This window comes from Castanea sativa, chromosome 3, assembly GCF_040712315.1.
Source record: "Castanea sativa cultivar Marrone di Chiusa Pesio chromosome 3, ASM4071231v1".
In the NCBI taxonomy this organism is placed as follows: Eukaryota; Viridiplantae; Streptophyta; class Magnoliopsida; order Fagales; family Fagaceae; genus Castanea; species Castanea sativa.
In genome coordinates, this window is record NC_134015.1 from 22,934,039 (window position 1) to 22,958,326 (window position 24,288).

The 24,288-nt window shown below is 32.9% G+C and overlaps 2 protein-coding genes across 2 annotated transcripts; both read right to left on the reverse strand.

Moving 5' to 3' along the window:
- Nucleotides 1-3,921: 3,921 nt before the first annotated feature.
- Nucleotides 3,922-4,591, reverse strand: LOC142629305 (uncharacterized). The gene has a single exon (XM_075803265.1). The coding sequence runs from the start codon at nt 4,467-4,469 to the stop codon at nt 4,074-4,076; it is 396 nt and encodes a 131-aa protein (XP_075659380.1). The 5' UTR covers nt 4,470-4,591; the 3' UTR covers nt 3,922-4,073.
- A 10,904-nt stretch (nt 4,592-15,495) lies between these two features.
- Nucleotides 15,496-18,441, reverse strand: LOC142629874 (plasmodesmata-located protein 6-like). Its single transcript, XM_075803920.1, has 3 exons — nt 17,510-18,441; nt 16,139-16,264; nt 15,496-16,016 (listed from the first exon to the last, which is right to left on the reverse strand). The coding sequence occupies exons 1-3, from the start codon at nt 18,267-18,269 to the stop codon at nt 16,006-16,008; spliced, it is 897 nt and encodes a 298-aa protein (XP_075660035.1). The 5' UTR covers nt 18,270-18,441; the 3' UTR covers nt 15,496-16,005.
- Nucleotides 18,442-24,288: the final 5,847 nt, after the last annotated feature.

Sequence of the window (24,288 nt, forward strand, 5' to 3'; positions counted from 1 at the left end):
GTAAGATCGGAGATCGTAGGATCGGATCGTGGATCGTAAGATCCTACCTATTTTTAGATTTTAAACAGAAAACCTATTGATAGTGACTTTGTATGTTATATAATTACTTAAAATATGAATCCATCCATTAAAAAAAAATTGCATCATAAAATGTAATTTGCACGCACTACATCGTTCTTATGTCATTCTAACGAAACAAAATATATTTAACTTTTGACATAATGTATCTAAAAAGTTTAGTACATGTTTAATTAGCAACTAAGTACCAAAATATCATCTACATATATGAAAAATGTTTTCCAAATTCTAAGTTCCAAATCCAAAATAAGTAAGGCTAGTTAGCATATAAAAACTAACTACAATTTTACAATATGTAATCTAAAAGAGAATTCTCAATCTAAGGTAAACTAGCTAATTAAATAATGAAGATCATGTTTCATAATTTTTCAAATTTTAATTAATTTAGTTAACAAAATAGAAAAATAAAAACCTTAAAAGCTTTGTCAAAATCATATACACAACACAACAATATTGAATCAAGCTATCAAAGTACAAATAAATGATAAACTATTAAGTACTAACTACCAAAACAAATTACCAGAAACTTTAAAGGCAACAATGGCTCATAGCAACATTATTGAGAGGGCTAAGAGGTGCTGGGTTTTTTACTGAGTTTTTTTTTTTTTTTTAAATGTTAAACTTAAGTTAAGAAAGCTTAAAGACAGTGATGGCTCACCATTAACAGGGCTGAAAGGTGCTAGGTTTTTGACAAAGGGCTGAGGAGGCACGAGACAGAGGTGCGTGTTGGAGCTTTATATTTCTAAATAGTTTAGGTTTTATTTTTGAAAACGTTAAACTTATACCATAGGTTTTTTTGAGATTTTATGTTGACATAAGGGTAAATTTGAGACTTCAATTTATTATTGAGCTTCTAAAACCTGTTGGGCTTGTGGGTTTAGGTTTACCCAAATGAATCCCACTTAAAAAAAAAAAAAAATCAAGCCAAATGGTAGGATCGGTAGGATCCCATACGATCCTACACGATCCTAACATTTTTGCGATCCTGCTACGATTTAAAACTATTTGGTGAGGTGGAATCGTAAAATCGTGCGATTTTACGATCTGGATCACGATTTTGACAACCATGCTTGGAGGGAAATTTTTTATTTTTGATAGATAACAAATAAATTTTATTAACAATTACATTGGCGATGTACTGTAGGGGCAAAAAATCAAGACCCAAAATTACAAAGATTAAGTAAAAGAGTAAGAGAAAAACAAGAAAAATGCGACAAGGCTACACTCCAAACAAGGAGAATGTGTAAGAAAAAGGACTTAATCTCTAGCAATGACCGTTCACATCCCTCAAAACAGCGAGCATTTCTTTTCCTCCAAATACACCACATCAAACAGTGCGGCACAAGTCTCCAAAAATCTATATTGCAATGCCGCCCAAAGTTACCTTGCCAAGATTCAAACAACTCAATAACCTTAAGTGGCATAACCCAATGCAGCCCAAACAAACACAACACCAACGACCACAACTCACAAGCTAAGGGACAATGAAGTAAAAGATGATCCACCAACTCTCCACACCTCTTACACATGTAACACCAATCAAGAACAACAATACACTTTTTGCGAAGGTTATCAATTATAAGAATCTAACCTAAAGAGGTAGACCATGAAAAGAAAGCCACCCTTGGAGAAACTTTGATTGCCACACCAACCTCCAAGGGAAAGAAATGGAAGGAGGGTAGAAAGAAAGATAAAAACTACTAACCTCAAACCCTCTACTCCTAGTTAGCTTGTAACAAACCTTATCAGGACCAACTCCTAACACTTTCGAAGAGTAAACAATGTCCATGAACCGATCAAAAGATTCTTCCTCCCAATCTTGTGGTAAGTGACAAAAATGAAAATTCCAATGCAACTGCCCACCAAACCAGCCCATAACCTTTGCCACCGAAGAATCCCTTGCCCTGCTAAGACTGTAAAACTCTGGAAAGGCCTCTTTAAGGGAACAATCTCCACACTACACGTGTTTCCAAAATTTCACTCTAGTACCATCACCCACATCATACCATAACAGTTTAGAGAAGTTCACCCAACCACTTCTAATAAACCTCCAGAGGCTAACATCATACAGACTAGTCACCTTTTTCAAGCACCAACCACCCCAAATGTTTCCATATTTTGCCTCTACGACCCTCTTCCATAGTGCATCTGTCTCTAAAGCATAACTCCACAACCACTTGCCCAACAAAGCAATTTTAAAACTTCTCAATCATCTGATACCTAGCCCCCCAACCTGCATTGGCTTGCAAACCTTCGCCCATTTCACCAAGTGAAATTTAGAATCACCATTCATACCACTCCAAAGAAAATCTCTTTGTAGCTTCTCCATATAATTAGCAACCTTCCCAGGTACAAGAAGAATGGAAAGGAAATAAGTAGGTAAGGAAGTTAAGGTACTTTTAATAAGAGTGACCCTACCTCCCTTAGATAAATAAAGCCTCTTCCAACATGCTAATCTTCGTTCCATCTTCTCTAAAATAGGATTCCATATTGATACCTCCTTGAATTTGGCGCCCAAAGGAAGTCCCAAATATTTCAAAGGAAGGGAAGAATGCCTACAACCCAACAACCCCACCAGCATATCCAGGTTATCCTTAACCTACACTCACATTCATGAAATTATTCAGCAAGCTAAGAGTAAAGTCATAGTTCATATCCCGAATTAATTGAAGCCAAATAACTCAAATTCTATAAAATAGGTCCATTGACAGGGAAGGAATAACATGCAATTAATAAGAACAAGGAGGGGTTGGGAAGAATTGGTGTATAGGGTGTCTTGGGTAGTCAAGAAAAAAAGAGCTGCTCAAATGGTAGTTTGCTCTTATCTCATTTTGAGACCTGAATTTTCCTTTGCTACATGACTTGAGTCTGAAAAAAATCCAGATTCGGAGACATTTTCTCACCGGCAATAAGCAAAGAAGCAGATTACCCCTTTTGCAAACTATTCCGCTTAATACCTCAATGTTCAAACCCCAAACCCAAGCTCAAGCTTAAAATTGCATCAAGCCTTAACAAAAATTTTAGTTTGCAGAAAGCAAGCTTAAGCAACCGTAAAGCTTGAAGATAAGTACTTTGTAGTGACAATTAATAGATACTTTAAGAACATTAGGGAAAACAATAATCCCATATTCCTGGTAGCTGAGGGATAAGCCTTCTTTTTTAACACAAGGCATTCTGATGCAAGCATTTCAAGTAGCCATATCCTAATCCTCTTGTAAATAATTAGTTAGTTAGTTAAGACGATTTTATTAAACATAAGCCAATAGGATTTGGACACTTGTCAACCATCTAGAGGCCGCCAATGCCAAACAATTAGTATAGTTAGGCTATCAATTTGTTCTAAGAAACTCTCATTCCATCTAGTTCTAATACACCATTAGCCCAATGCATATCAGGCAATACAGAATAAACATTCTTCCACAATAAAACCCCCAACATTACCCAAAATCAATACAACAAACATGAAAAAGCAAGGCCTCAGTTTGTTCTTAGGAACAAAATCCCTAAAACATAAAACCCAAAGCCCCAAATCCATTTGCTATATTTGTCATCCACACACATCACAGAATCAATAAAGAATCCAAACAAAAATTAGGAACATAATCTGAACACTAAAAAGACTAATACAAGTTTTTAACCACTTCCATTTTCCATAATTAAACCCCAACACTATCCAAACTCAATGCAACAAACAGGAGAAGCAAAGCCACAATTTGTTCTTAGAATCAAAATCCCTAAAAACTATAACCAAAAAGCCCCAAATCCATTTGCTATTCTCATCAACCATTCATTCTTTATTTTGACCCACACCAAAAAAAAAAAAATGATCACAGAATCAAGAAATAATCCAAATGAAAACAACTGTAATTTGCATTAAATGAAAAAAAAAGTCCAAACCAGAGCAAGATCTGATTTTGTGAAACAAAACATTACATAACAGCGGTTAACTTATCTGTAGGACACGGACACGGACACGGACACGGCGAAATCGGAAATCAGTCGCGACTCTTGAGGCGTTCGACGCGTTGGCTGAGCTGGTCGATGCGAGTAACGAGATGGGTGACGGAGTAGAGGAGCCAGTAGAAGACGAGAGCGGCGGCGATGAGGAGGGCGTTGCGCTGGCTCTTCATGACGGACTTCTGGTGGCGGATGTGCTCGGTGGGAGTGCAAGACTCGGGGGTCTCGCAACTCGGGCGAGTCTCGTATTTCCAGTATATGTCCATCAACAGGAAGAGGCAGAATGGGACTATGGAGAGGAACGGTTTCAGGAGGTTGCGGGTCACCGCGACCAGGCCTTTACGGAGGCCTTCCAAGCCTGGGAGCGTCAGGAGTAGGACCATTATGGCCTCTGCGGCCGCCGCGTAGCCTAGAACAACCCATTCTAGTGCCATTTTCGATACTTGGAGTTGGATCTGTGGATGGGTTTTGGGATTTTTGGGGAATTTTGAGTTTTCTTCGAGAGCAAGTAGTTTTGGAACGTGTGATGTGTTTGTGTGTGTGTGTGAGGAAGTGAAACCTGTTCTATTCTATTTGGGAGAGTGATGACGATTGGGGCCTAGTGTGACACGTGACGATTGGATTTTACTTTTTAAAATTCTATTCTATTCTATTTTCTATCTATATTTTTGTAGAAATGATATTTTCACAACATTTTTTCAACAAATTCTAAGTGGCAGGTTATTAGTGATTGTTATTGTTGGGAAAAAAAAGTAATTTTCGTGTTAGGTTCAAATTTGAACCAATAACAACTAACCACCTATAATTTGTTGTGAAAATATTGTAAAAATATTGTGAACGTAACATCTCTCATATTTTTGTTAAGTGTTACTTACATTTGCCACGCGTGTTTACTTAATACAATAAAATATGTCACGTCATTTAAATGGAAAATATGGATAGAGGAGATGATGCAAACGGAATAAAACTTCAGTGGGTAAAATCTGAATTTTGTAATTTTAAGATGTAATATCAAAATACTCACAAATTTTAGATGTATAGTTTGCAATTTAATCCATTTTTTATTTATTTATGAAACAAAACATAGCTGCACACATTTTTGTGCCACTACTCTTGTACACATGATGTTAATGGTAAGGAAAAATGATGGATTTATGGGTAAATGACATATAACCAATTACATTCTCCTATATAGGATCATTATGAAAAATATGAGCAGTAAAAGGTGTAATCCTAAAACTAGCCTCATCATACGCACTTCGCGGTGCAATGAGACATTTTTTTAGTGGTCCTATTTTGTAAAAAAAACTGTTTTTTCATTTTTTATATATAATTTTTATTTTGAAAATCTAATTTATAAATGTATAAAGCAATTTGAAAATTAACAAGAAAGTTGTCCTATTTTTTAGGCAATATTTTAGTGGGAGTTAGAGTTGCATTTTTACCGGAGTGTCTTTTAGTTTTGTCTCTACTTAAACATAGAGGTGTAGGGACATTTTTAAACAAAAAAAAATGAGGAATCCAAACATGTGAAGCTTTTTAAATAATAGTATAGATAACTAGCCTCATCACACGCGCTTCGCGCGTGCGATGAGGCTTTTTTTTTTTTAGTGGTCCTATTTTTTAAAAAAAAAACTGTATTTAATTATTTTATATATATAATTTTTATTTTAAAATTTTAATTTATAAATGAATAAATCAATTTGAAAATTAATGGGAGAATGGTCCTATTTTTTAGGTAATGTTTTAGTGGGAGTTAAAATTACATTTTTACCAGATTGTCCTTTAGTCTACTTAAACATAGGACAGGTTGTTTAACTTATTTTTCTATTTAAAAAAAAATAAAATAAATGTATAGTTACTTTGAAGAAGTGGGTTAGTGGAAGAGTGTTCCTATTTTGTAGGCAATATTTTAGTGCAAGTTAGACATGTATTTTTATAAGATTGTCCTTTAATTTTGTCTCTACTTAAACATAGGACTGTAGGAGCATTTTTGAATTAAAAAATGAAGAATTCAAATAGGGAAACCCCTTAAATAATAGTATAGATAAGATATTGATAAATAACTTCAGGTAAAGTAAAGTAACGTTAAAGACCTAAAGCAATGGAGCACATCTCTTCCTAAACTTATGGCCACGATGGCCGTACTCCTAAAACTAAGACACCACTAACACTAATAACACAATCCAAATACAAATCAAATACTAACAACTTCCTACTCGCACAAATCCCTATCTTAACAAATACCTATAAACATGATAATTCTCGATAAACATGAAACAACTAATAAATAAACATTAATATTATTTCCTAACAAATTAACATACGTAACATTCCTTCGCCACTGAAATCAGCCTTTGTCCTCAAGGGCTTAATCTAAAATTTATTGTTTGATCTTTCCGGGTTGCTTCTCACACGCTAGATAACTTCTTGGATGAGAAAAGTCGAGGTGGTACAACTTTTGGTTCAACAAAAATGTCTTCAACCTGATCAAAATATTGCTCCATGAAAACTAAAACTCCAACAATTAGTCTAATGGACCCATAATTCTAAATACATGTACGTCTCATTCCTCCCCCATTAAAAAAGACCCTTGTCCATAAGTAATTGATCATTTATATTTTGATCTTTAATCGAATTTTCAAAATTACATTTAAAAAAAAAAAGAAAAAAAAAAGAGTTAACGTGATACATATAAAAAAAAGTAGAGCTCAAAGAAAGTCATTCATAAACCAAAGAAAAGAAAACAAAGAGGAACTTGCAAAAGATAGAACTTGAAAATTTGTTGGAGTCTCTGACAATAAATGTCTTTAATTGAAGAAAAAGAAAGGAGGATGTAGAGCTAAACTAAATATCTTCAATCTGAAGAAGAATGAGAGATAGAAAGTGAGATAGAAACTACAAAACGTACGTGAGTTTGTGGGTTTTAAAATGTAGGAGTTTTAATTTACATATTTATTCTCGTTAGTTGAAAACTTGTAAGTAGATATGATGAGGGTACTTTAAGTATCCAAAATGTGGAATCCAAACAGGGGAAGCCCCTTAAATAGTAGTATAGATAATACTAGTGTCATGCATTTTTTTATAATATTTTTTAGCAATAATTATTATATATGACAAAATGTGACTAACATTTTATCACTGTCACATAAATCAATTAATTTTTCTCTTAGTCAAAAAAAAAAATTTAATTTTTCTCCACCACTAAATTTGTTGCTTGCTTATGGCTTGCAGCAAGCAAAGTGTGTGTGAAATTACATAATCCTAACATTATTGGTCCTAGAATTACTTTCTTCTTTTTTTTTTCTTCTTTCCTGTTTTGGTATCAGATTCCTTAATTAATTATCGAAGCAAAGTTTGGCCAAGCGTACTCTCAAAAAATAGAATTAGGCCAGTTGGGTTTTTTGCTTTTTGCGCATTACTTTTGACCTTTTTAGGCTTTAAATTTGAATGTGGCGGGCTTGTGATTTCGATCCAATCTAAGCCCAATCGAACATGTGCTTCTGACATCCTATGCAGCTATAGTCCTATTCTTTAAAAAAAAAAATATTCCTTTGGGTCAGTCTGAGTGGGTTTAGTTGGACCAAAGTGTTTGGGTCCATTCAATTTGATTTTGGGCTCATGTTAGTTTCTGGATATACTCCTAAAATAGAAACTCCTGGTTTCCATTAGAGATAGGCCTTCCTAATTAACAGTGCACAACATTTAAAAGAAAGGAGAGCTTTGTTCCCCTTTTGAAGATAATAGCAAGGCACTGAATTTCATCCCCTAGATTAAAAAAATATCAGCTTCTCCTCATTGATCTACAGAAAATAACCAATATCACTACTACAACTATACTGTTCTTAAACTCATTTACTAGTTGATTTGTAAATCACACTTTTAGGAAGTTAATTTTGTGGCCCATCATATAACTAAATGTATCATTTGTGTTAGCAACTTTGCATCCCCATCACCTCTATCTTAGATGGTCTTATTTACCCACAAGCTTGTAGTTTATTTTTATTTTTCTTTTTTTTCTCTTTTTCTCCTTCAGGATCATTTTTATTCATTATAAAAAGGGCCCATTGACTTCTTGTTGAGGGCCAAAATTTCACAAAGAAAGCCCATTCCATGAAAAGTAAGGAAAGACCATGAGTCTTACCAAAGAAGATCCAATTTATGAAGCTAAGAAGGACAATGAAGGCCCAAAATCCCAAAAAGAAGAAAAAAGAAAGAAATAATAATAATAATAATAATAATAATAATAATAATAATAATAATAATAATAATAAAGAAAAAAGAAGAGGATCTCGAGAAGACCAAAGGACATGCAGCAAGGATCTCGGGAAGACTGAAAGACATGCAGCAAGGATCTCGGTCAGGCCAGAGGATATGCAGCAAGAAGAATCAACATCAAGGCCCTATGTATGTTTAGATTTCCAGCAAAGAACAAGCCATTAACAATCTAGCAAAAAAAATCAGGTATTATCTTTGTAACCCATGGTCCAAGCCCGTGGGATCCCGAGTGGATAGTAAGGAAGGAATGGTTTGGTCGGTAGGAGAGTAATTTCCGGTGAAAGGAGGATCCCGAAACTTTCTCTTGGTTCATATATTTGCTTGGAATGCATGAACTAATGAAAAACTCAGTTCCTCCATGTGCATGACACCTCCCCACAATTTCCTCTCAATTGTCATTTTCAACAAAGCTGTTACAATACACCGAGCAACCCAGCCATTCCATTTAACTTTCCAAGAAGGAATCTTTCATTTATAGCTAAAGCCAAATGCCACTTTTGAGTTATAATTGCCTAAATAAGCTAAACTTTTGCCCAATGCATCTTTTCAGGTCACAGAGGACATAGTTTTATCCAGCAGACTTGACACGTTCTCCCCCGGGGTTCCAGACCAAGTCTGCTATGTCATTTTCAACAAAGCTGTGATAATACGTTGAGCAGCCCACCCATTTCTTTGACTTTCTCAGAAGGAATCTTGCATTTATAGATAAAGTCAAATGCCCATTTTGAGTTACAATTGTCTAAATAACCTAAACCTCTGCCCAATGCACCTTTTCAGGTCACATAGGACGTAGTTTTACCCAGCAAACCTGGCACGTCCTCTCTCGGGGTCCCAGACCAGATCTGCTATAAAAAGAACACAACGCATCGCAGAAAAAAAAGGGATTTGGATGGGAAAAAAATAGGTATTCAGGGGAAAATTTCAGAGGTTTAAAACACATATTCTTAGAGTTTTAAAAGCCTAGCAATGGAGAAAAAGAAATAAACAAAAAAGAGAGTCAAGGAGTAGGAATTTGTCCCATATCAATGAGATTATTCGAAACATCACTTAGTCTCCAAAGAAATATAAGCCAAAAACATGCACACATCAGATATCATTCTCTCCCACAAAAATCCTCCTCACCTAACTATCTTGGAAGGCAATGTCCAAGCAAAGTCACTTGGACTTGAGTTCCAAATCCAACAAGTCTTGTGCAAAAGTACTAAGTCTGTGAGAATTGGGGCCAAGATCCTCATGGCTGAATCATTCTCATGAAATTCATATATATATATATATATATATATATATATATATATATATATATATATATATATATATATGTTTATGTATTAAAAATGTATATCTTAATCTAAGAAACTAACAATTACTTAAAGATATGTGTATTGTGTAGTGTGTTCTAATATAGGACCTATGAAAGTAAAGGAAAAGGAAAAATACTACATTGCATAACAAGAAGGAAATCAAACAGAATCATTAAGAAAAAGCTCTGTAAAATTCAAAGAAAACAGGGGAATATCTCCCGGTATCCCAGAAACAGCCACTACAGTACATACTTGGATTTAAAAGGATTCAAATTTTGCAAGTCTTAGAGGTTTAAATAGTCATCTAAGTCTGTAATTTTTTAGCTTATTTAGATCTTGTATTACGTCTTAGTGAGCGCATTTGTAATCCATAACTAAGAAAAATTAATGGATTAGTTCTTATTAATTTGAGGATCCCGAACAATTACTCTGTGTTTTATTGTTATAATCTTGTCTTCCTTTGTTGTTTTCTTGTTGCTCAATACATATTCTCGCTTGCTAGTGTGTACGTATTGCAGGAGTCTTGCCTAGTGCACCACTTGGTTTTGTAAACAGCCTATTTAGCTGCGGTGAACCAAGCCCAGTCCCTTCAAACTACAACAAGATGGCTCGGCATCCTTGTTTAAACTTAGGCCTAGATACCGTACAAAAAATTGACCTTCACACTTCTTTCTTTATTACAAAATTACAAAGAATAAGATTTGACAATAGTATTCGATATTCACTCCTTGACAATAAATGCATTATAAAATTAGCACCAGTCTGCTATTTTTTAGTTAGTTGATTTATTAAATGACTAGTTTCAATGAAGTGCTAGTAGGATTGTTCCAATTTGGACTTTGACTATCACTCGAAAAGTTTGAACTAGTGAACCCATTGCTATTTCACCTCCTTCAAAATCTTAGAATACTAAGATGAACAAATATAATAGCATAAGCAACCTACTCTCTACCAAACTTCCATTTTGCCTTAATTGTTACTGTCACATACTTTACTTATTCTTACTTGGCACTTCACGAGGTAGAAACGCTAGAGATGTAACTCTTTTCTAATTTTATCACAAGTTGTTAAGTTAGCAAATTGCAATCAAGTGAGGTTCATATGATAATTTTATGTTTTATTTGTTTTGTATAAGCTGGATTTCAGATTTCAAAAATGGGCCATATTTATGGGCTTTTAGAAAACATAATATATGTGCTTTTAGAAAACATAATATTTTTTAAAAGGAAAAATTTTTGAGTGTTAAGGCAGGGCCCACAAGGTCATGTTTGGGGCAATTATAAAAAAAATAAACTGTTTAGTTAATGGGTCGGGTTTGGGTTATGAGAGGCGGGTTTCAGGTCGGATTCGAGTATAAAGAAACCCACTCTAAACTTGACCTATTGTCATTTTTAATGATAATTTAATGGTAACAACATCATATCTATATTTTAACAATTCAACTTACCCCCTTCTTCCCTGCAATTTTCCTATCAAAAGAAGGAAAAAAAAAGTTTTGATCAAGTTGTGCTTGGTGCAATCAAGGCTTTTAAAATTGGTATTTTAACTCCAATCGAAAAGAGGGCCTACAAGATTAAATGAGAAGATTTTATTGGGATTGTAAGAATTTGTGGAATTTAAAAATTAAGTATGATATATAAAGAATTGAAGGATCATTTGACATGGTCAAATTAGACAAGTCATAAAAATACTTAAACACAGATAATGCGAAAAAAAAAAAGAAAAAAAGAAAAGAAAAGAAGAATGATCGATCCTTCATCCTTGTCTTTTAGTTAAATGTGAAATCAAGCCCCTAGCATGAAGTTCTATGAATTTGGTACTGTGTTTAGACTTTAGAGTCAAGTAATTAAAGCTAGCTAGAGTCATATTCACCACTAGATTCCAATTCCACACTTGTCCCAAGTCTTCCTAACTCTTGATAGACTCTCACGTCTCCATTTAACAACCAGAAGACCAAGAAGAATACATATAAACTTATTCACCTACTCCCTTCTATACGTTCATTATTTTTTTGGTCTTCATTGTCAGTATCCTTGCCTTAACTTTTTAAATTACACTATAGAATCGCATTGTAAAGAAGTGTAATATACTATAGCTGGAAGCTTCCTGCCTATTTTAATAAGCACAATTTCTAAAATAAAGAAAAAGTTAGTGCAGTGTTGGCTTGGCTGTGGAGCGTGCTAGCTGCTATGTATGTTTCTATGCAAGTCATATTCTACTGCCCAGAATACCTTTCTCTTTTTGAAGTTCAGCCTTAGAAAAGCCTACCTTTTCTTTTCTTTCTTAATAAAGCCAATTAGCTTAGCTATTCAGGGATTAGGTTAGCACATGCAAGAGCAAGAATGCTATTATAACTGTTAAGAACTTTTTTTTTTTAAAGTTATCAGAGGTCTTGGCCCAGTGGTATTAGAAATAAGTTTGTGCTTCTGGGATATTGTTTAGCACAAGTGAACAAATTTAGAATCTAAATACGTGTATGTTAGGTTTGTTTGTTTGTTTTATTTAACCCTATTAAATAATTGTGTTTTACATATGATTATTAATTAAGCTTGTTATGCAGTGATAGAATACACAAAGTGTCAAATCAATTCTAAGATTTAGGGATAGACAACAATTTTATAGAAAGACAGGAGGAAATTGGTGAGGAATCTTCCACGAGGAAGATTTTGTAATTCATTATACCTTTACCTACCCTGGATATGTAACTGTGTTATTGGCTAATGATGCTGTAATATATGTACGATTTTTGGGAGATATCAATGATAATGATAGTCTTGGTTAAAACAATTCCACATTACCCAAAAACAACGAAATCGATTTGATAAATAATGCCCAATGAAATTGGTCAAGAAGTTTCCTAGGACTTGACGAGAGAGAAATAACAAAAAACTGAACGATCCAAATCCCTGGATAATTCTATCAACCTATACTTTTATTTTTATTTTTTATTTTATCAAAAGGTTGTAAGTTGTTTAGTAAGGGATGGAGTGAAGATTTAGAGTTAGGGGATGATTTTACTATTTGCTGTGTGCAATAATTCTGGCTTTTGATACTATTGTTTTACCAGATTTTTATTTAAAACTATTTAAAGGACCAAGTTGTTTGTTTTGGTAAAATAAGTCGATTGAGCTTGTATTGTTCTTTTTTTAGTTTTATTATTGGTAATTTTTGTTGTTAGGCTAATTTTTTGGGTTTTTATATTTTGTTTTAGATTTAATCTATTAATTTTTTATGGCCTTTAAAATTTGAAAATTTCTAAAACTACAAAATTTATATAAATTGCTAATGTGGTGAATGATTATTGGTAAGTAAAAGTGATGCAATTGTGCAATAATTTGTAAAACGTTGTAAAAAAATTTGTGACTATAACATTACTCTTAAAAGAATTGATGACATTGTTAAGGGGAAAAAAAATGTAATTTTATTGAATAAAATTGCTAAAATTTGTACCTATTAATATACTAATATTTTTTTTTTTAAATGTTTAGGGGAGACCATTGCCCCCTTAGTCCATATATAGAGCTCTGTCCATGTGTTTCGCAATTAGGTGGATCAAGAAACTTTACATGCTAAAAATAAAACAATTTTTATTTTTTGTGAATATATTACTATTTACTATATTTTGCTACGTGGATAATATAACCTCTTTTTTTTTTCTTTTTTTTTTTTTTTTGGAAACCGGATAATATAACCTCTTTAATCGCTGAAGATATATACAAGCTTGTGAGCACATCACTATCAATTCTCCAACTACTAAAGAAAAAATATTAACAAAATATAAAACCCCTTTCTTATAAGAAAAACATACATTCAATTTTGTGAAATATTAAGAAAGAATGAAATTATGATTTTTTTAAGTAATTTTTTAGAAATATTTACAGGTCGTGTTAAGGTTGAGGATTTTTGACACGTTTACTCAACAAGTCAAGTTCGAGTCAACTCGTATAATTTAATACTCATAGTTTTTTTTTTTTTTTGTGGAGAAAGTAATACTCATAGTTTAACACAACACAACTTGACATGTACAAATTGCCACCCCTACTATCCAATTATTACTTATTTTGAATTTCATGAGCAGATTTAAAAGCTTAAGCCATCATTTCAATGTTATTGAATCCAATTGTATTTGGAAGAATTACGAAGGCAAGTGAAGTGGTGAACTTCTAGAACCATATTACTTTCAAAGTGGAACGATGTCCCATCATTTTGTTTTTTGTTTTTTTTTTTAAATGAAGGAACTATTGTGGAACTTATCCTTGAATCTCCTCCTCATCAAAGCCTAATCGTCTAGAAGACTATATATATCTTTGAATTAATTAATTATGGTAAACGGGCACATCGATGATTGAACTTCTTTTCTTTTTGGTGAAAAAAGGTTAGAAACTTAGAAACATTAATGATTGAAGTATTGACCCTTAAACTCCTATAAAAATTTAACACACATAGATGGGAAGAGAAGGAAATTTTACGCAAGTAAGATCCCCTGGTTTATATATAAATTCTATTATCAATCTGCCCCGTTCGATATGTCATGCCTGTCGTCACTTCTTTATGGCCCATTTGTTAAAGGTTGATCATAATTAATTTCTACTCTTTAGTTGCTTGGTCAATCATAAACTATATGGGGCTTTTGAGTACATTAGCCACAACAAACACATTCTAGAGACTTCAAAATCATGATTGAGAAAATAGTTTTTTTATTATTTTGTTTTAATTATTCTTCTTTGCAGCAGGCTGATGATAGAGGATTATAGCAATGGTGTGTGATACAAAGCACTGAATTGGGACAGACAAGAAATTGATAAATTAGAAAGCAAAACCAAAAGCAATGGATAATGGATGAGAGAGAAGATTCTATGAGGGACACCAAATCACCAATATCATATTGTCTTAATTATTGACTGCTAAATCCATCTTAATTGCCGCTTTTAAAAACTAAGTAGTCGTTGGTAATGTAAGCATATAATGATAGTACTAGATAGAGTATTGTTCTAATTATTGTGGGAATCATCATCATTAGACGTCTCTATATACTAGTGTAAATTCAAAAACGTTGTTCTTAGACAAAAGAAGCCTTTGGTCAAACATAAGTCGGCATATACAATCGCACTTAGAAAGTAAGGTTGATTTGCTTGCCGGTAAAATAATCTTATGACCGACCTTAGAGCTTAGACTGACCGACCTTAGAGCTTAGACACAACAATTTTATCACTTTTCTAAGTTTGTGTAAGCAGTAAGCTAGGAAAGGTATAATTGGAATAACAACACTTTTTATATGAGTTTAATGTCTATCACCAATGTCACTTTTATTATACACTAATTAAAACAATAGTAATCTTAGACTTATTGTAATCTTATGGAAGTGAAAATTTAGGCTAGTAAAAGAAATGCAGCAACATAATCAAGCTACTAAGTAGTACTTTAGCTAATCTGACTTAAGTGCAGCATGATAGTTTCATAAGAATTTCATACAAAGGAGAATGAGATCTTGTTTATGAAAAAATAGCTTGATAAATAATAAATAACCATTTTTTTGCTACATTTGAAAAAACAATTAAAAAAAAATCATATGCATTAGAGGAGAGAATTATATTTCCCAATTTTCCTAGAATTTCTATTTCATAGTCTCATCTTTTTTTTTTTTCCCTAAATAAGAGAAGTATTATTAATGCAAAAGAGTAAGCCTCAGAGCATGCCTATTTATCATATCGGAGACCAAAACATGGGCAAGAAGATTGGAGATATATAGGAAAGGACCCAAGACTTCAGGGTCCCTTCATGTACCAAAATATCATCCAATTCTTTTGTGCTTCAAATGAAAAACATACCCAGTTGATATGAACCACACAAGTGGAAAGCCAAATAGACACAAACAATACCATTAGACTGTAAATATAAAACAAACTGAACATTGAATTGAAAAGAGAATGAACAAATCTGTCAAAATCTAACTTTAAGGATGAAATAAAAGCTAAAGCACTCTAACAGTACCCAACAGAGGCACTAACTACAGCATCAACAAATGCACTTTTCGCTAAAGTGTTCATCAATAATCATTTTATACACATTAGCAGAAAAGCTAACGCAGCTATGACTAATAAGTGGTAGTGGGGAGTGTCGAATCTTTGAGCTTTTCTTCTTATTGCAACTTTTCTTTTTCACCAATTTCAAGGTACCTTTTCTCATACACATCTTTCTATCTACCCTCTCGGGTATTCTTTTAATCTTTAGAGGAAATACCAGAGAAATTTCAAAAAGGTAGGGACCATGACTAATATAGAATTGAAATAGGTAAAGACTCCAAAAGAGCCACCGAAAGCCAAATTATTTACCAGAGGAAACAAAGGATGGTGGTGATAGTAGCAATTCAGAATTATCCCCAAATTGTAACTTATTTACCACCTGCAAAAGAAATACAACAAAAGGGTATTGAGATTTTCAATGTAATGTAATAGAAAGAACAAATTTTCAAACAAAGAAAAAGCACAAAAGGCAGAAAAGAGAGATGGAGACGATTATAATACCTTTTTCATTGTCGCACAGTTTGTTTAAGAAGGAAATGAATACTATGATCAATGCGACCGCTGCTATGAGTCCAATTATTATTGCAAGAGTCTTCTCGATCTCATCATCATTATTATTAGAATCATCTACACGCATTGATCAACAACATCAAATAATTAGAATGCATCTCACATTGTCCATATTCACAACTAATGGTATAGTTACCAGCCACAAAAATCACTCATCATTATACTAATTTGGGATAGTGTTGAAATTAGCATTGAACATTACTTGTGGGGTCGAAGATTTCTCATGTATCTCTTTCCCTTTACAACTTCACTTCATTTTTCACTCAAGGAAAATAATGCATTGACTTCGAGATTGTGTATCAATTCCCCCCATTAAGTTGGAATGTTGGTTTTTAAATTTTGAACCCCACAAAGTTTCAAACATGTAGAAGAACATTAACACATTGATTTGGGACCAATATCAAACCCATCAGCATCGGATTCTTTCTTAGTTCCTTAGTGGGGCCTATCTCTCGCGGCATAAAAATTTAGAATTAAGTTCTTTACAGAAAGCCTTTCTTGTTCATACTTTAATACAAGAAAGTCTAGGTACTTTGGCACTGTTAATCTCTTCTCAAATACCAACCAGTCAAACATAAGATGTTTGAACAAAATCATAAACTAAACCCAAGGCTCATTAAGGTTCGCCTTTTCACTGTATTTCATAATATGGAAAGAGCAAAACAAAAAGAGAGTATATAATCATCATATTAGTATTTGGCACAAGAATATTTGAAACTTCAAACACAAACATGTCCGTAGGAACTTGTTTTTAGGATTCTTTATGCGATAAGACGCAAAGTGCTCAATTCTTCCGAGCCACAACAGCAAAATTACAGCCGCCCCAAGAATCAACATATTCGGAACAATAATTTAGTGACCTTACTGAATTTTTGTCTAAATCCCATCAATCATTCCTTAAGTAAAGGAAATGTGTATCACAAAGCAAATTGGCACTAATCTAATCTCATTACATTAGTACTTCAAATTAACAAAGTCAATTTCATACAAAAACAACTCCTTCCACTTCCAATCTCCCTCACTCATTACTCAAAGTCATAACACACAAACCAATATTTTTTTTTCTTTTTTTTTAGAATAATTTGTGGAACTTACCCAAACCACCATGCAAACTCATAATTCACCACGCAGTAATTTACATTTCCATGAAGTGAAAAGTAAAAGTAAATTGAGAAATGATCCAAGAGGGGTCTTTAGTAAAATTAATATACTCAAAACCATAATTTATTAGACTAATTAACTAAAGAACCAAAAACCCAAAAATGAGAAACCACCATCCGTGGTGGTGGCGAAACCGCTTACCCTGTCCTCCGGTGGCGTGCGAGCGAACGCCACCTGTCGCGTAGCGCACGTAACACTTGGCCAAGTACACATCGCCCCACGCGGTGGCCCCACACTCGGTCCTCAGCCGTCCGATCGCGTCCGAAAGACAATCCTGACACTCGCTCGGACTCAAATCCCCAACACACTGCGCCACACCCTGTACAGCCCCAGAGGTACTAGTCCTGTAGCTCTTGTAGGCCCCACCATCACCGGTCCCCAAATAGGCCAGCACAGCATCTCTCCGAGTCAACGCATCAGAGTCATAGCCAAACGACGGTCCACATTTCTTGACAACCTCAGTCTTGTCTTCCACACCTAGGAAGTTCGAGTTATCGTATTTTACCAAACAGCCTTCGAGTTGCAACGCGCCGCCGAGCGAGTCAACACAGAGGGTGCCGAGTTGGCTCACTGCGAGGCTTATGCAGTGAGAGCAGTCGGTGTTTTGGAGGTCACCGCGGCATTGGAAGAGGCCGTAGAGGGTGTTTGGCTGGTTGGAGTTTGGGGTGGAGATGGTGTAGTTGTTGTAGGTGTTGAACATGGCTGAGTTTACTAGGGAGGTGAGTAGCGAGTTGACGTTGTTTTCATAAGGTGAGCCTGGTGTGTACTTCAGCTGAGAACAACCACCGAAGACGAAGGTTTCTGTGGCGGAGTTTGATGGGGTTGTGAGAGTTGATGAGATTGTGATGAGGAAAACGCAGAGAGAAGAGAAAGAAAGAGCTCTGTTATTAGTCACAGACATGTTTGTGAGGGAGAGAGAGAGAGAGAGAAAGAGAGAGAATTTGGAGAGGTTGTTGAAGAAGGAGAGGTAATGAGTAGTGTGTGTGTGTGAGTGAGAGATGAAATGAGAGAGCTTTTGGCCTTTGGTGAAGAGTATGGTTGGTTGCTTTGAGGAGAATTTACGTAAGGGAGTGAGAAACTTCATATATGGAGCATGAGAGAGTGTATATAATTATTTTGTGGGTCTATGTGTGTGTGTGTTTTTTTTTTTTTTTTTTTTGAAAACGGGTCTATGTGTGTTTAAGACAATTGGTAATAAATATTTTTTTTTTAAATTGAAATTACTTTCATACAAAATATTAAAAAATTTGTCAAAGAATTAATTATTTTTTTATATATATATATAAAGTTTTTAAAAATATTTCTTAAACCAAAACTTTTAAGATATTTGTTAACTATTTTATTATTTTGCAGCAAAAAAAAAAAAAATTTTAAAAAGTTAGGACCACAATACACAATAATTAAGATTTATTATTATGGATACCATCATACAGTTTGGTTTCACTAAAAAAGAATACTCGTATGACTAAAAAAATAGTATAAGAGTAAATGATATTTCCTCTGTCATCCCATTATAGATCTCAACTAAAGTTACATCTAGAGGGATTTTAACAAAAAGTTCAACGACTCAATAATTTTATAATTTATATTAATGTAATACTATGTCAATCTCAATTCAACAATTATATTTTATGCACTATGCATATTTATTATGCATATGGTTAGAGATGGTGACTTGTATTCTAAAGTATCAACGGTCTTTAAAGGTCTCATAGGTGAGTATAGTATTGGAGCAAGCTAGGGAAAAAAACATATGCACCACTTAAAATTTCTATGTTAATTTTTCTCTCATTTTCTCTCTATTTGAATAATATTGTTAGATTTGAATTTCACCAAATGTATAAAATTTTGTATCATATATAGATTCATAAAAATGAGGAAATTAAATGCTTTCTTTAATGAACCACAATATAGAATTTTAATGTAAAAATGACTTGGGTTTGTTTGGGATCTGCTTATTTTGTTGAAATTGAAAATTTTGTTGTTGTAAATACGGTAGATAAATGTAAAAGTTAGCTGAAATAGTATAGTGAGACCCATGAATAGTACTACAATGAGACTTATAAATAATAGTAAAAATAAACTGAATAGTAAAATAAGCTGATTTTTTAATAGGTCATGCTAACGAATGCCCTTAGGGCATTGATTAACAATCTATTTTAAGAAAGTTTTAGCACTACTTTTATGGGAAATGAAAAAAACTGTCAAAACATTAATTATTTCATTTCCTTTTCCAGTAAAAACTTTCTTTAAATGGATTATTAATGAATGTCTTAAGGGCATTCATTAGCATTTTCCTTTTTTAATTTTTACCAAACACACTTAGAAAGTTTTTCTATCAATAGTCAAGACATATATCGATCACAAGTCAATTCCATTTTTGTGCATTTTGATAATAAACACATTATTAAACATAAGTACCATAAGTAATCATAAACTAGAAGTACAATAAATTTACCATAATGGCAATTGGATCAATGTGATAGAGCTCAAAGTCAATAACGTACGGTTGACCACCGCAGCACCAAAACGTGGCCGTGACATTACCTACTCCTACGACAATGGGGTCCCGTTGTAAGGCTCCTAGTGTACGTATACCAAATTAATTGTGGTCATTTCAATTGGCTGGAAGATTAGTTAAGTTTTAGGGGGTTAGATTCTTGAGGATGGACTTGTCGCCTATAATAGGTTTTTCAGTCACCATCGGTTGGACATTGAACCAATAAAGGAAGCTAGCAGCTAATCTAACTTTAAAAAGAAAGGAAAAAAAAAGAAAAAAAAAAGGGTAACCCACCTCTCTCTCTCTCTCTCTCTCTCTCTCCACTTTATGTATAGTGTTACAGTAGATCATGGCTTTATAATTGATATTTTGAAAATTCACGGCTAAATTATATATTTTCATTACTAGGTATGCCAAACTTTATATTAATCAAATGTTTATATTGGATCTATAACCTCATGTTTTGTATGTAATTTAAAAAAATAAGTTGACAGATTATAATGAGATAATTATAAATCTTTCATCATTTCAAGATCTTATAATCACCAAGGGTATATAAGGATAACGTAATTGAATGATTGATTCATCAAAATTTCTTTTAATGAAGAGTTATCAAGTGGTATAGTATTATATAAAATTATGATAGGTGTAACGTGAACCAGATCTTATATATTTGTGTGTGTGTGCACTCTCTCTTATGTTGTGTTGAAGTGGCAAGGGTATGAGACTTGAATTATCACAAACCCAAGTCAATCACAATTGTGACCAAATACGAATTGTAAAAGGATTTTCCATATGCCAACTCCTATTAACCAAAAAATATATTGAAGAAAACTAGAAGACTTTTGGCTTGTTCCTTTTGTGAGAGAGAGAGAGAGAGCCTAGAGTATATTTGGATTTAGGTCTCTTGACAGAATCTTTGTGCCACTATTTTAGTTTTCCTATTTTTATTATGAAATTTTCTTCATGTCGTTGCCTATACACATAGGCATCTTGCCAAATCACGTAAACTCTTATGTTATTATATGTGTGCTTGTAAATTCATTTTGTCTTTATTGTAATTGGTTTGAATCATAGGGTACTATTTGCACAACAAGTGGTATTAGAGTAACGTTAAGATTCAATCTCTTGGTTATATTAAAGATGTCAAGCACCAGTATGAAATGGAGAATTTTTGTGGTTAGGGACACTTCTCTCTCCAGTAAAAGTGAATGAAGGAAATAGTGTTGTAAACAAGCCAGGTATTAAAAGTTTATACTTGTTTAGTTAATTTTATTTTGAACAATAGCTGAACTCAAGCTCATTACTAAATAAGATTACATGTTCGCGCTTAGTTTATTTTCTTGTTGAATAAGCTCGAGCTTATTCACAAACTATTTGATTAACTTATTATTTTGTCAAATATAATAAAACCGTGACTATTTTTATCCCTTCACAAATCTATGAATTTTTTCTATGAATGGACTGTTTATATAACTACAAATTATACTTTTATATAATATGAACCTATTTACAAGGTCATACAATCAAATTTCAAGTTTATATATATATATATATATATATATATAAAAGTATATATTTAGGCAACTAGACATAATTTAATAATGCTTATAGTTAAATTAAGCTTCATGTTCAATAATTTGTTCACAAACACATTATTATGTTTAAACTTAACTTGTTTACTAAACAAATGAACATAAATAAGTTTTTTCTTGAGCTAAGCTTAAGTTATTCATAAAGAACTTGGTTCGTTTACAGCCTTAAGAAGGATCTCTTGATCCAAAAAAGTGTTCATAAGGCCTTACATGGAAAGGCAAATAAACTTGAAAAGATGAGTGACGAAGTTTGGGAAGACATGGATGACATAGTAGTTAGTGCAATTTGTCTTAACCAATGTAATATAAGTGTGAGGCACATTAAGCACAAAAACCTCTTGAAGCTTGAGCGCAAAATGTGTACTTGATTGAAAAAAAGTGCACATTTTTATAAATATAATTTAATAAATTTGAAGATAATTAATAGTTGCCTATACAATAATCAAGTGATCAAATCATATAAGTTAAAATATAATAATTTTATTTAATTCATGTAACATTTTATATCATTCTCATAATCACTTACTAGCTTCATCGCATGAGTTTTGTGTGTGCATGCGGTTTTTTTATTTATTTAGTGTCACAATTTTATATTTATTCTACATTGAAGTTTAAGTGTATATTTGATTATATTAATATTGATACAGCCAGAAGTGTTATGACTTATGAGGCTAGCCACAAAAAATAAATATATAAAAAAAAATTCATTGAAATCATATATTTGTGTGTGAATGTGTTCATTTTTTTGATGTAGCCTTATAATACTTGTGGTTGTATTAGTAGTTCTCAGATGCATAATATAATCAAACATACACTTAAACCTTAAATTGAGATGAATAGAAAATTATGACACCAAACCCAAAAAGAAGGAGCCTCATGAGGATAGTTTACTCTATGAGTTCATTAAAATATTGTGGTTATGTTAGTGAACAAAAGCATATGTTTCAATGTTATTTTGGTGTTCATTTTTTGTGGTTAGCCTCATGACACTCCTAATTGTATTAGTTGTTTGCAACTGTATAAAATTAGTGGACAAATGTGTAAACTTCAAATGGAGATATATGGAAAATTATGACACTAAACCCAAAATAAAAAGATCTTCATGCATGTGTGGAGTGTGTACAATGAGGCTAGTACACGATTACTATAATTGCAAGATAGTGTCATTTATTTTGAATAATTTCTTTAGTAATTGGTTGGCTAGTTAGCTTTTGTCCTTTTCAACACTAAGCACTAATCCATGGCTCACAAGGATATTTAGAGTTTTTTGTTTCGATGCACTCACAATGAGCATGACAATTTGGAGATGGTGAAGGTATAGAGACTAAAATGTGTTTTCTCTCTAAGTAATTGATAGTCTCTACCTTCTCTCTATGATTTTAGGGTAGAGTTTCGTAGATATATGAGTCACTAAAGAGGCTTAATTGGATAAGGTAACTGTTGTAAAAATATAGTTTGTATCGCATACAAAACACACACAGCAAAAAATTAACGGATCTACTTCATTCGCAATTGATAACATGTACTATGTAAATTTCAAAATTCAAGAATATGAGAGCGTACCTTGGTATGGTGAAATTCAAAACCAAATATTAGAAGTACTTGGAAATACTTTTAATCTTCACTCCAATTCCACTTAAGCTTAAGAAGTGTGACCTTTCAATCAGTTTACACATATGTGTTCAAGGGAGAATAAGAGAGTGGCTTACACTCACATATATACCATTTCATTCGACACAAAATTATGTATGTTTCTCTCCTTATATCTAACTGATTATCTAATTGGACTAGCTTTTTGGGCCATTCCAATTGGGTTTTAGTATGTGGCTTGGAGTGGGACCAAAAGGGAACAAATAAGTCTCTACCTCCAATAGGCATTGGGCTTATCTGTCAACTCTTGACAAATCTAAAGTTATCATTAATTATATTTAATATCACTATTAAATATAATTGCACTTTAGGCCTTATTAATAAATTTTATCCCAGGACTTTATTATACATGCAACCCCTTTATTAAAATATTTGTAGTAATATAAAGTCATGAATGTTAACTGTCACTTTGAAGATTACTGCATCTTAATCCTTGAGTACCCAGTTTAATCCTTTAAATTATTCATCATATATTTATGAAATCCAATTTCATAAATATATACTTTAGTAACTTCCTTACTAAAGTAATTAGACCTAACATTCTGAATAACTAAACCCATTAAACTTATTTCAAAGGAATATTTTATATCTCTGTTAAGAAATTATTAATTCCATCTTGAGAATATATGTTTTTTCAACATTAAATGTGGCTGCCCAACATACTGAGATTTTGATCATGACTTTAGATCTCACTCCTGATACATCAAAATAACCTATACTTCATGATCAGGTTCATTATTCTCTCAAGATTGAGAGTTTATGTAAATAGAAGTCGTGAGATTTATTATTCATTTGACAGTCTTTTGTAGAATAATAAATCTCATACTGGTCCAGCTCAATATGTCTTAACACTTAAAACATATCAATTAGGAATCTCCACTTCCATGATCAAGACAAATCATCTTAGTTGACATGCTATAGTTTTCACAGATGAAATGCTCAATTTCATTACCGATTATAAACTAAAATTCTGAGTTTACAAAGAACTTATGATTTATATCTTCTGTGACTAAATCACATACTATGCATCTCATGGACTATATGATAATGTCCAAATATTCATGTTACCATTATTTTAGATAATAATAAAATAACCTTATTAATCATAACATAATGTCATACATAACATCATACAATAGGATTTAAAGAGCACATATCCTAACAGTTATAACAAA

Excerpts from the sequence above, each read along its gene's own strand:
- LOC142629305 (XM_075803265.1), bottom strand. The coding sequence starts at position 4,469 with ATGGCACTAGAATGGGTTGTTCTAGGCTACGCGGCGGCCGCAGAGGCC.
- LOC142629874 (XM_075803920.1), bottom strand. The coding sequence starts at position 18,269 with ATGTCTGTGACTAATAACAGAGCTCTTTCTTTCTCTTCTCTCTGCGTT. Across the intron at positions 16,265-17,509 it reads GCACGCCACCGGAGGACAGG|ATGATTCTAATAATAATGAT; the intron begins GTAAGCGGTTTC and ends CAATGCGTGTAG.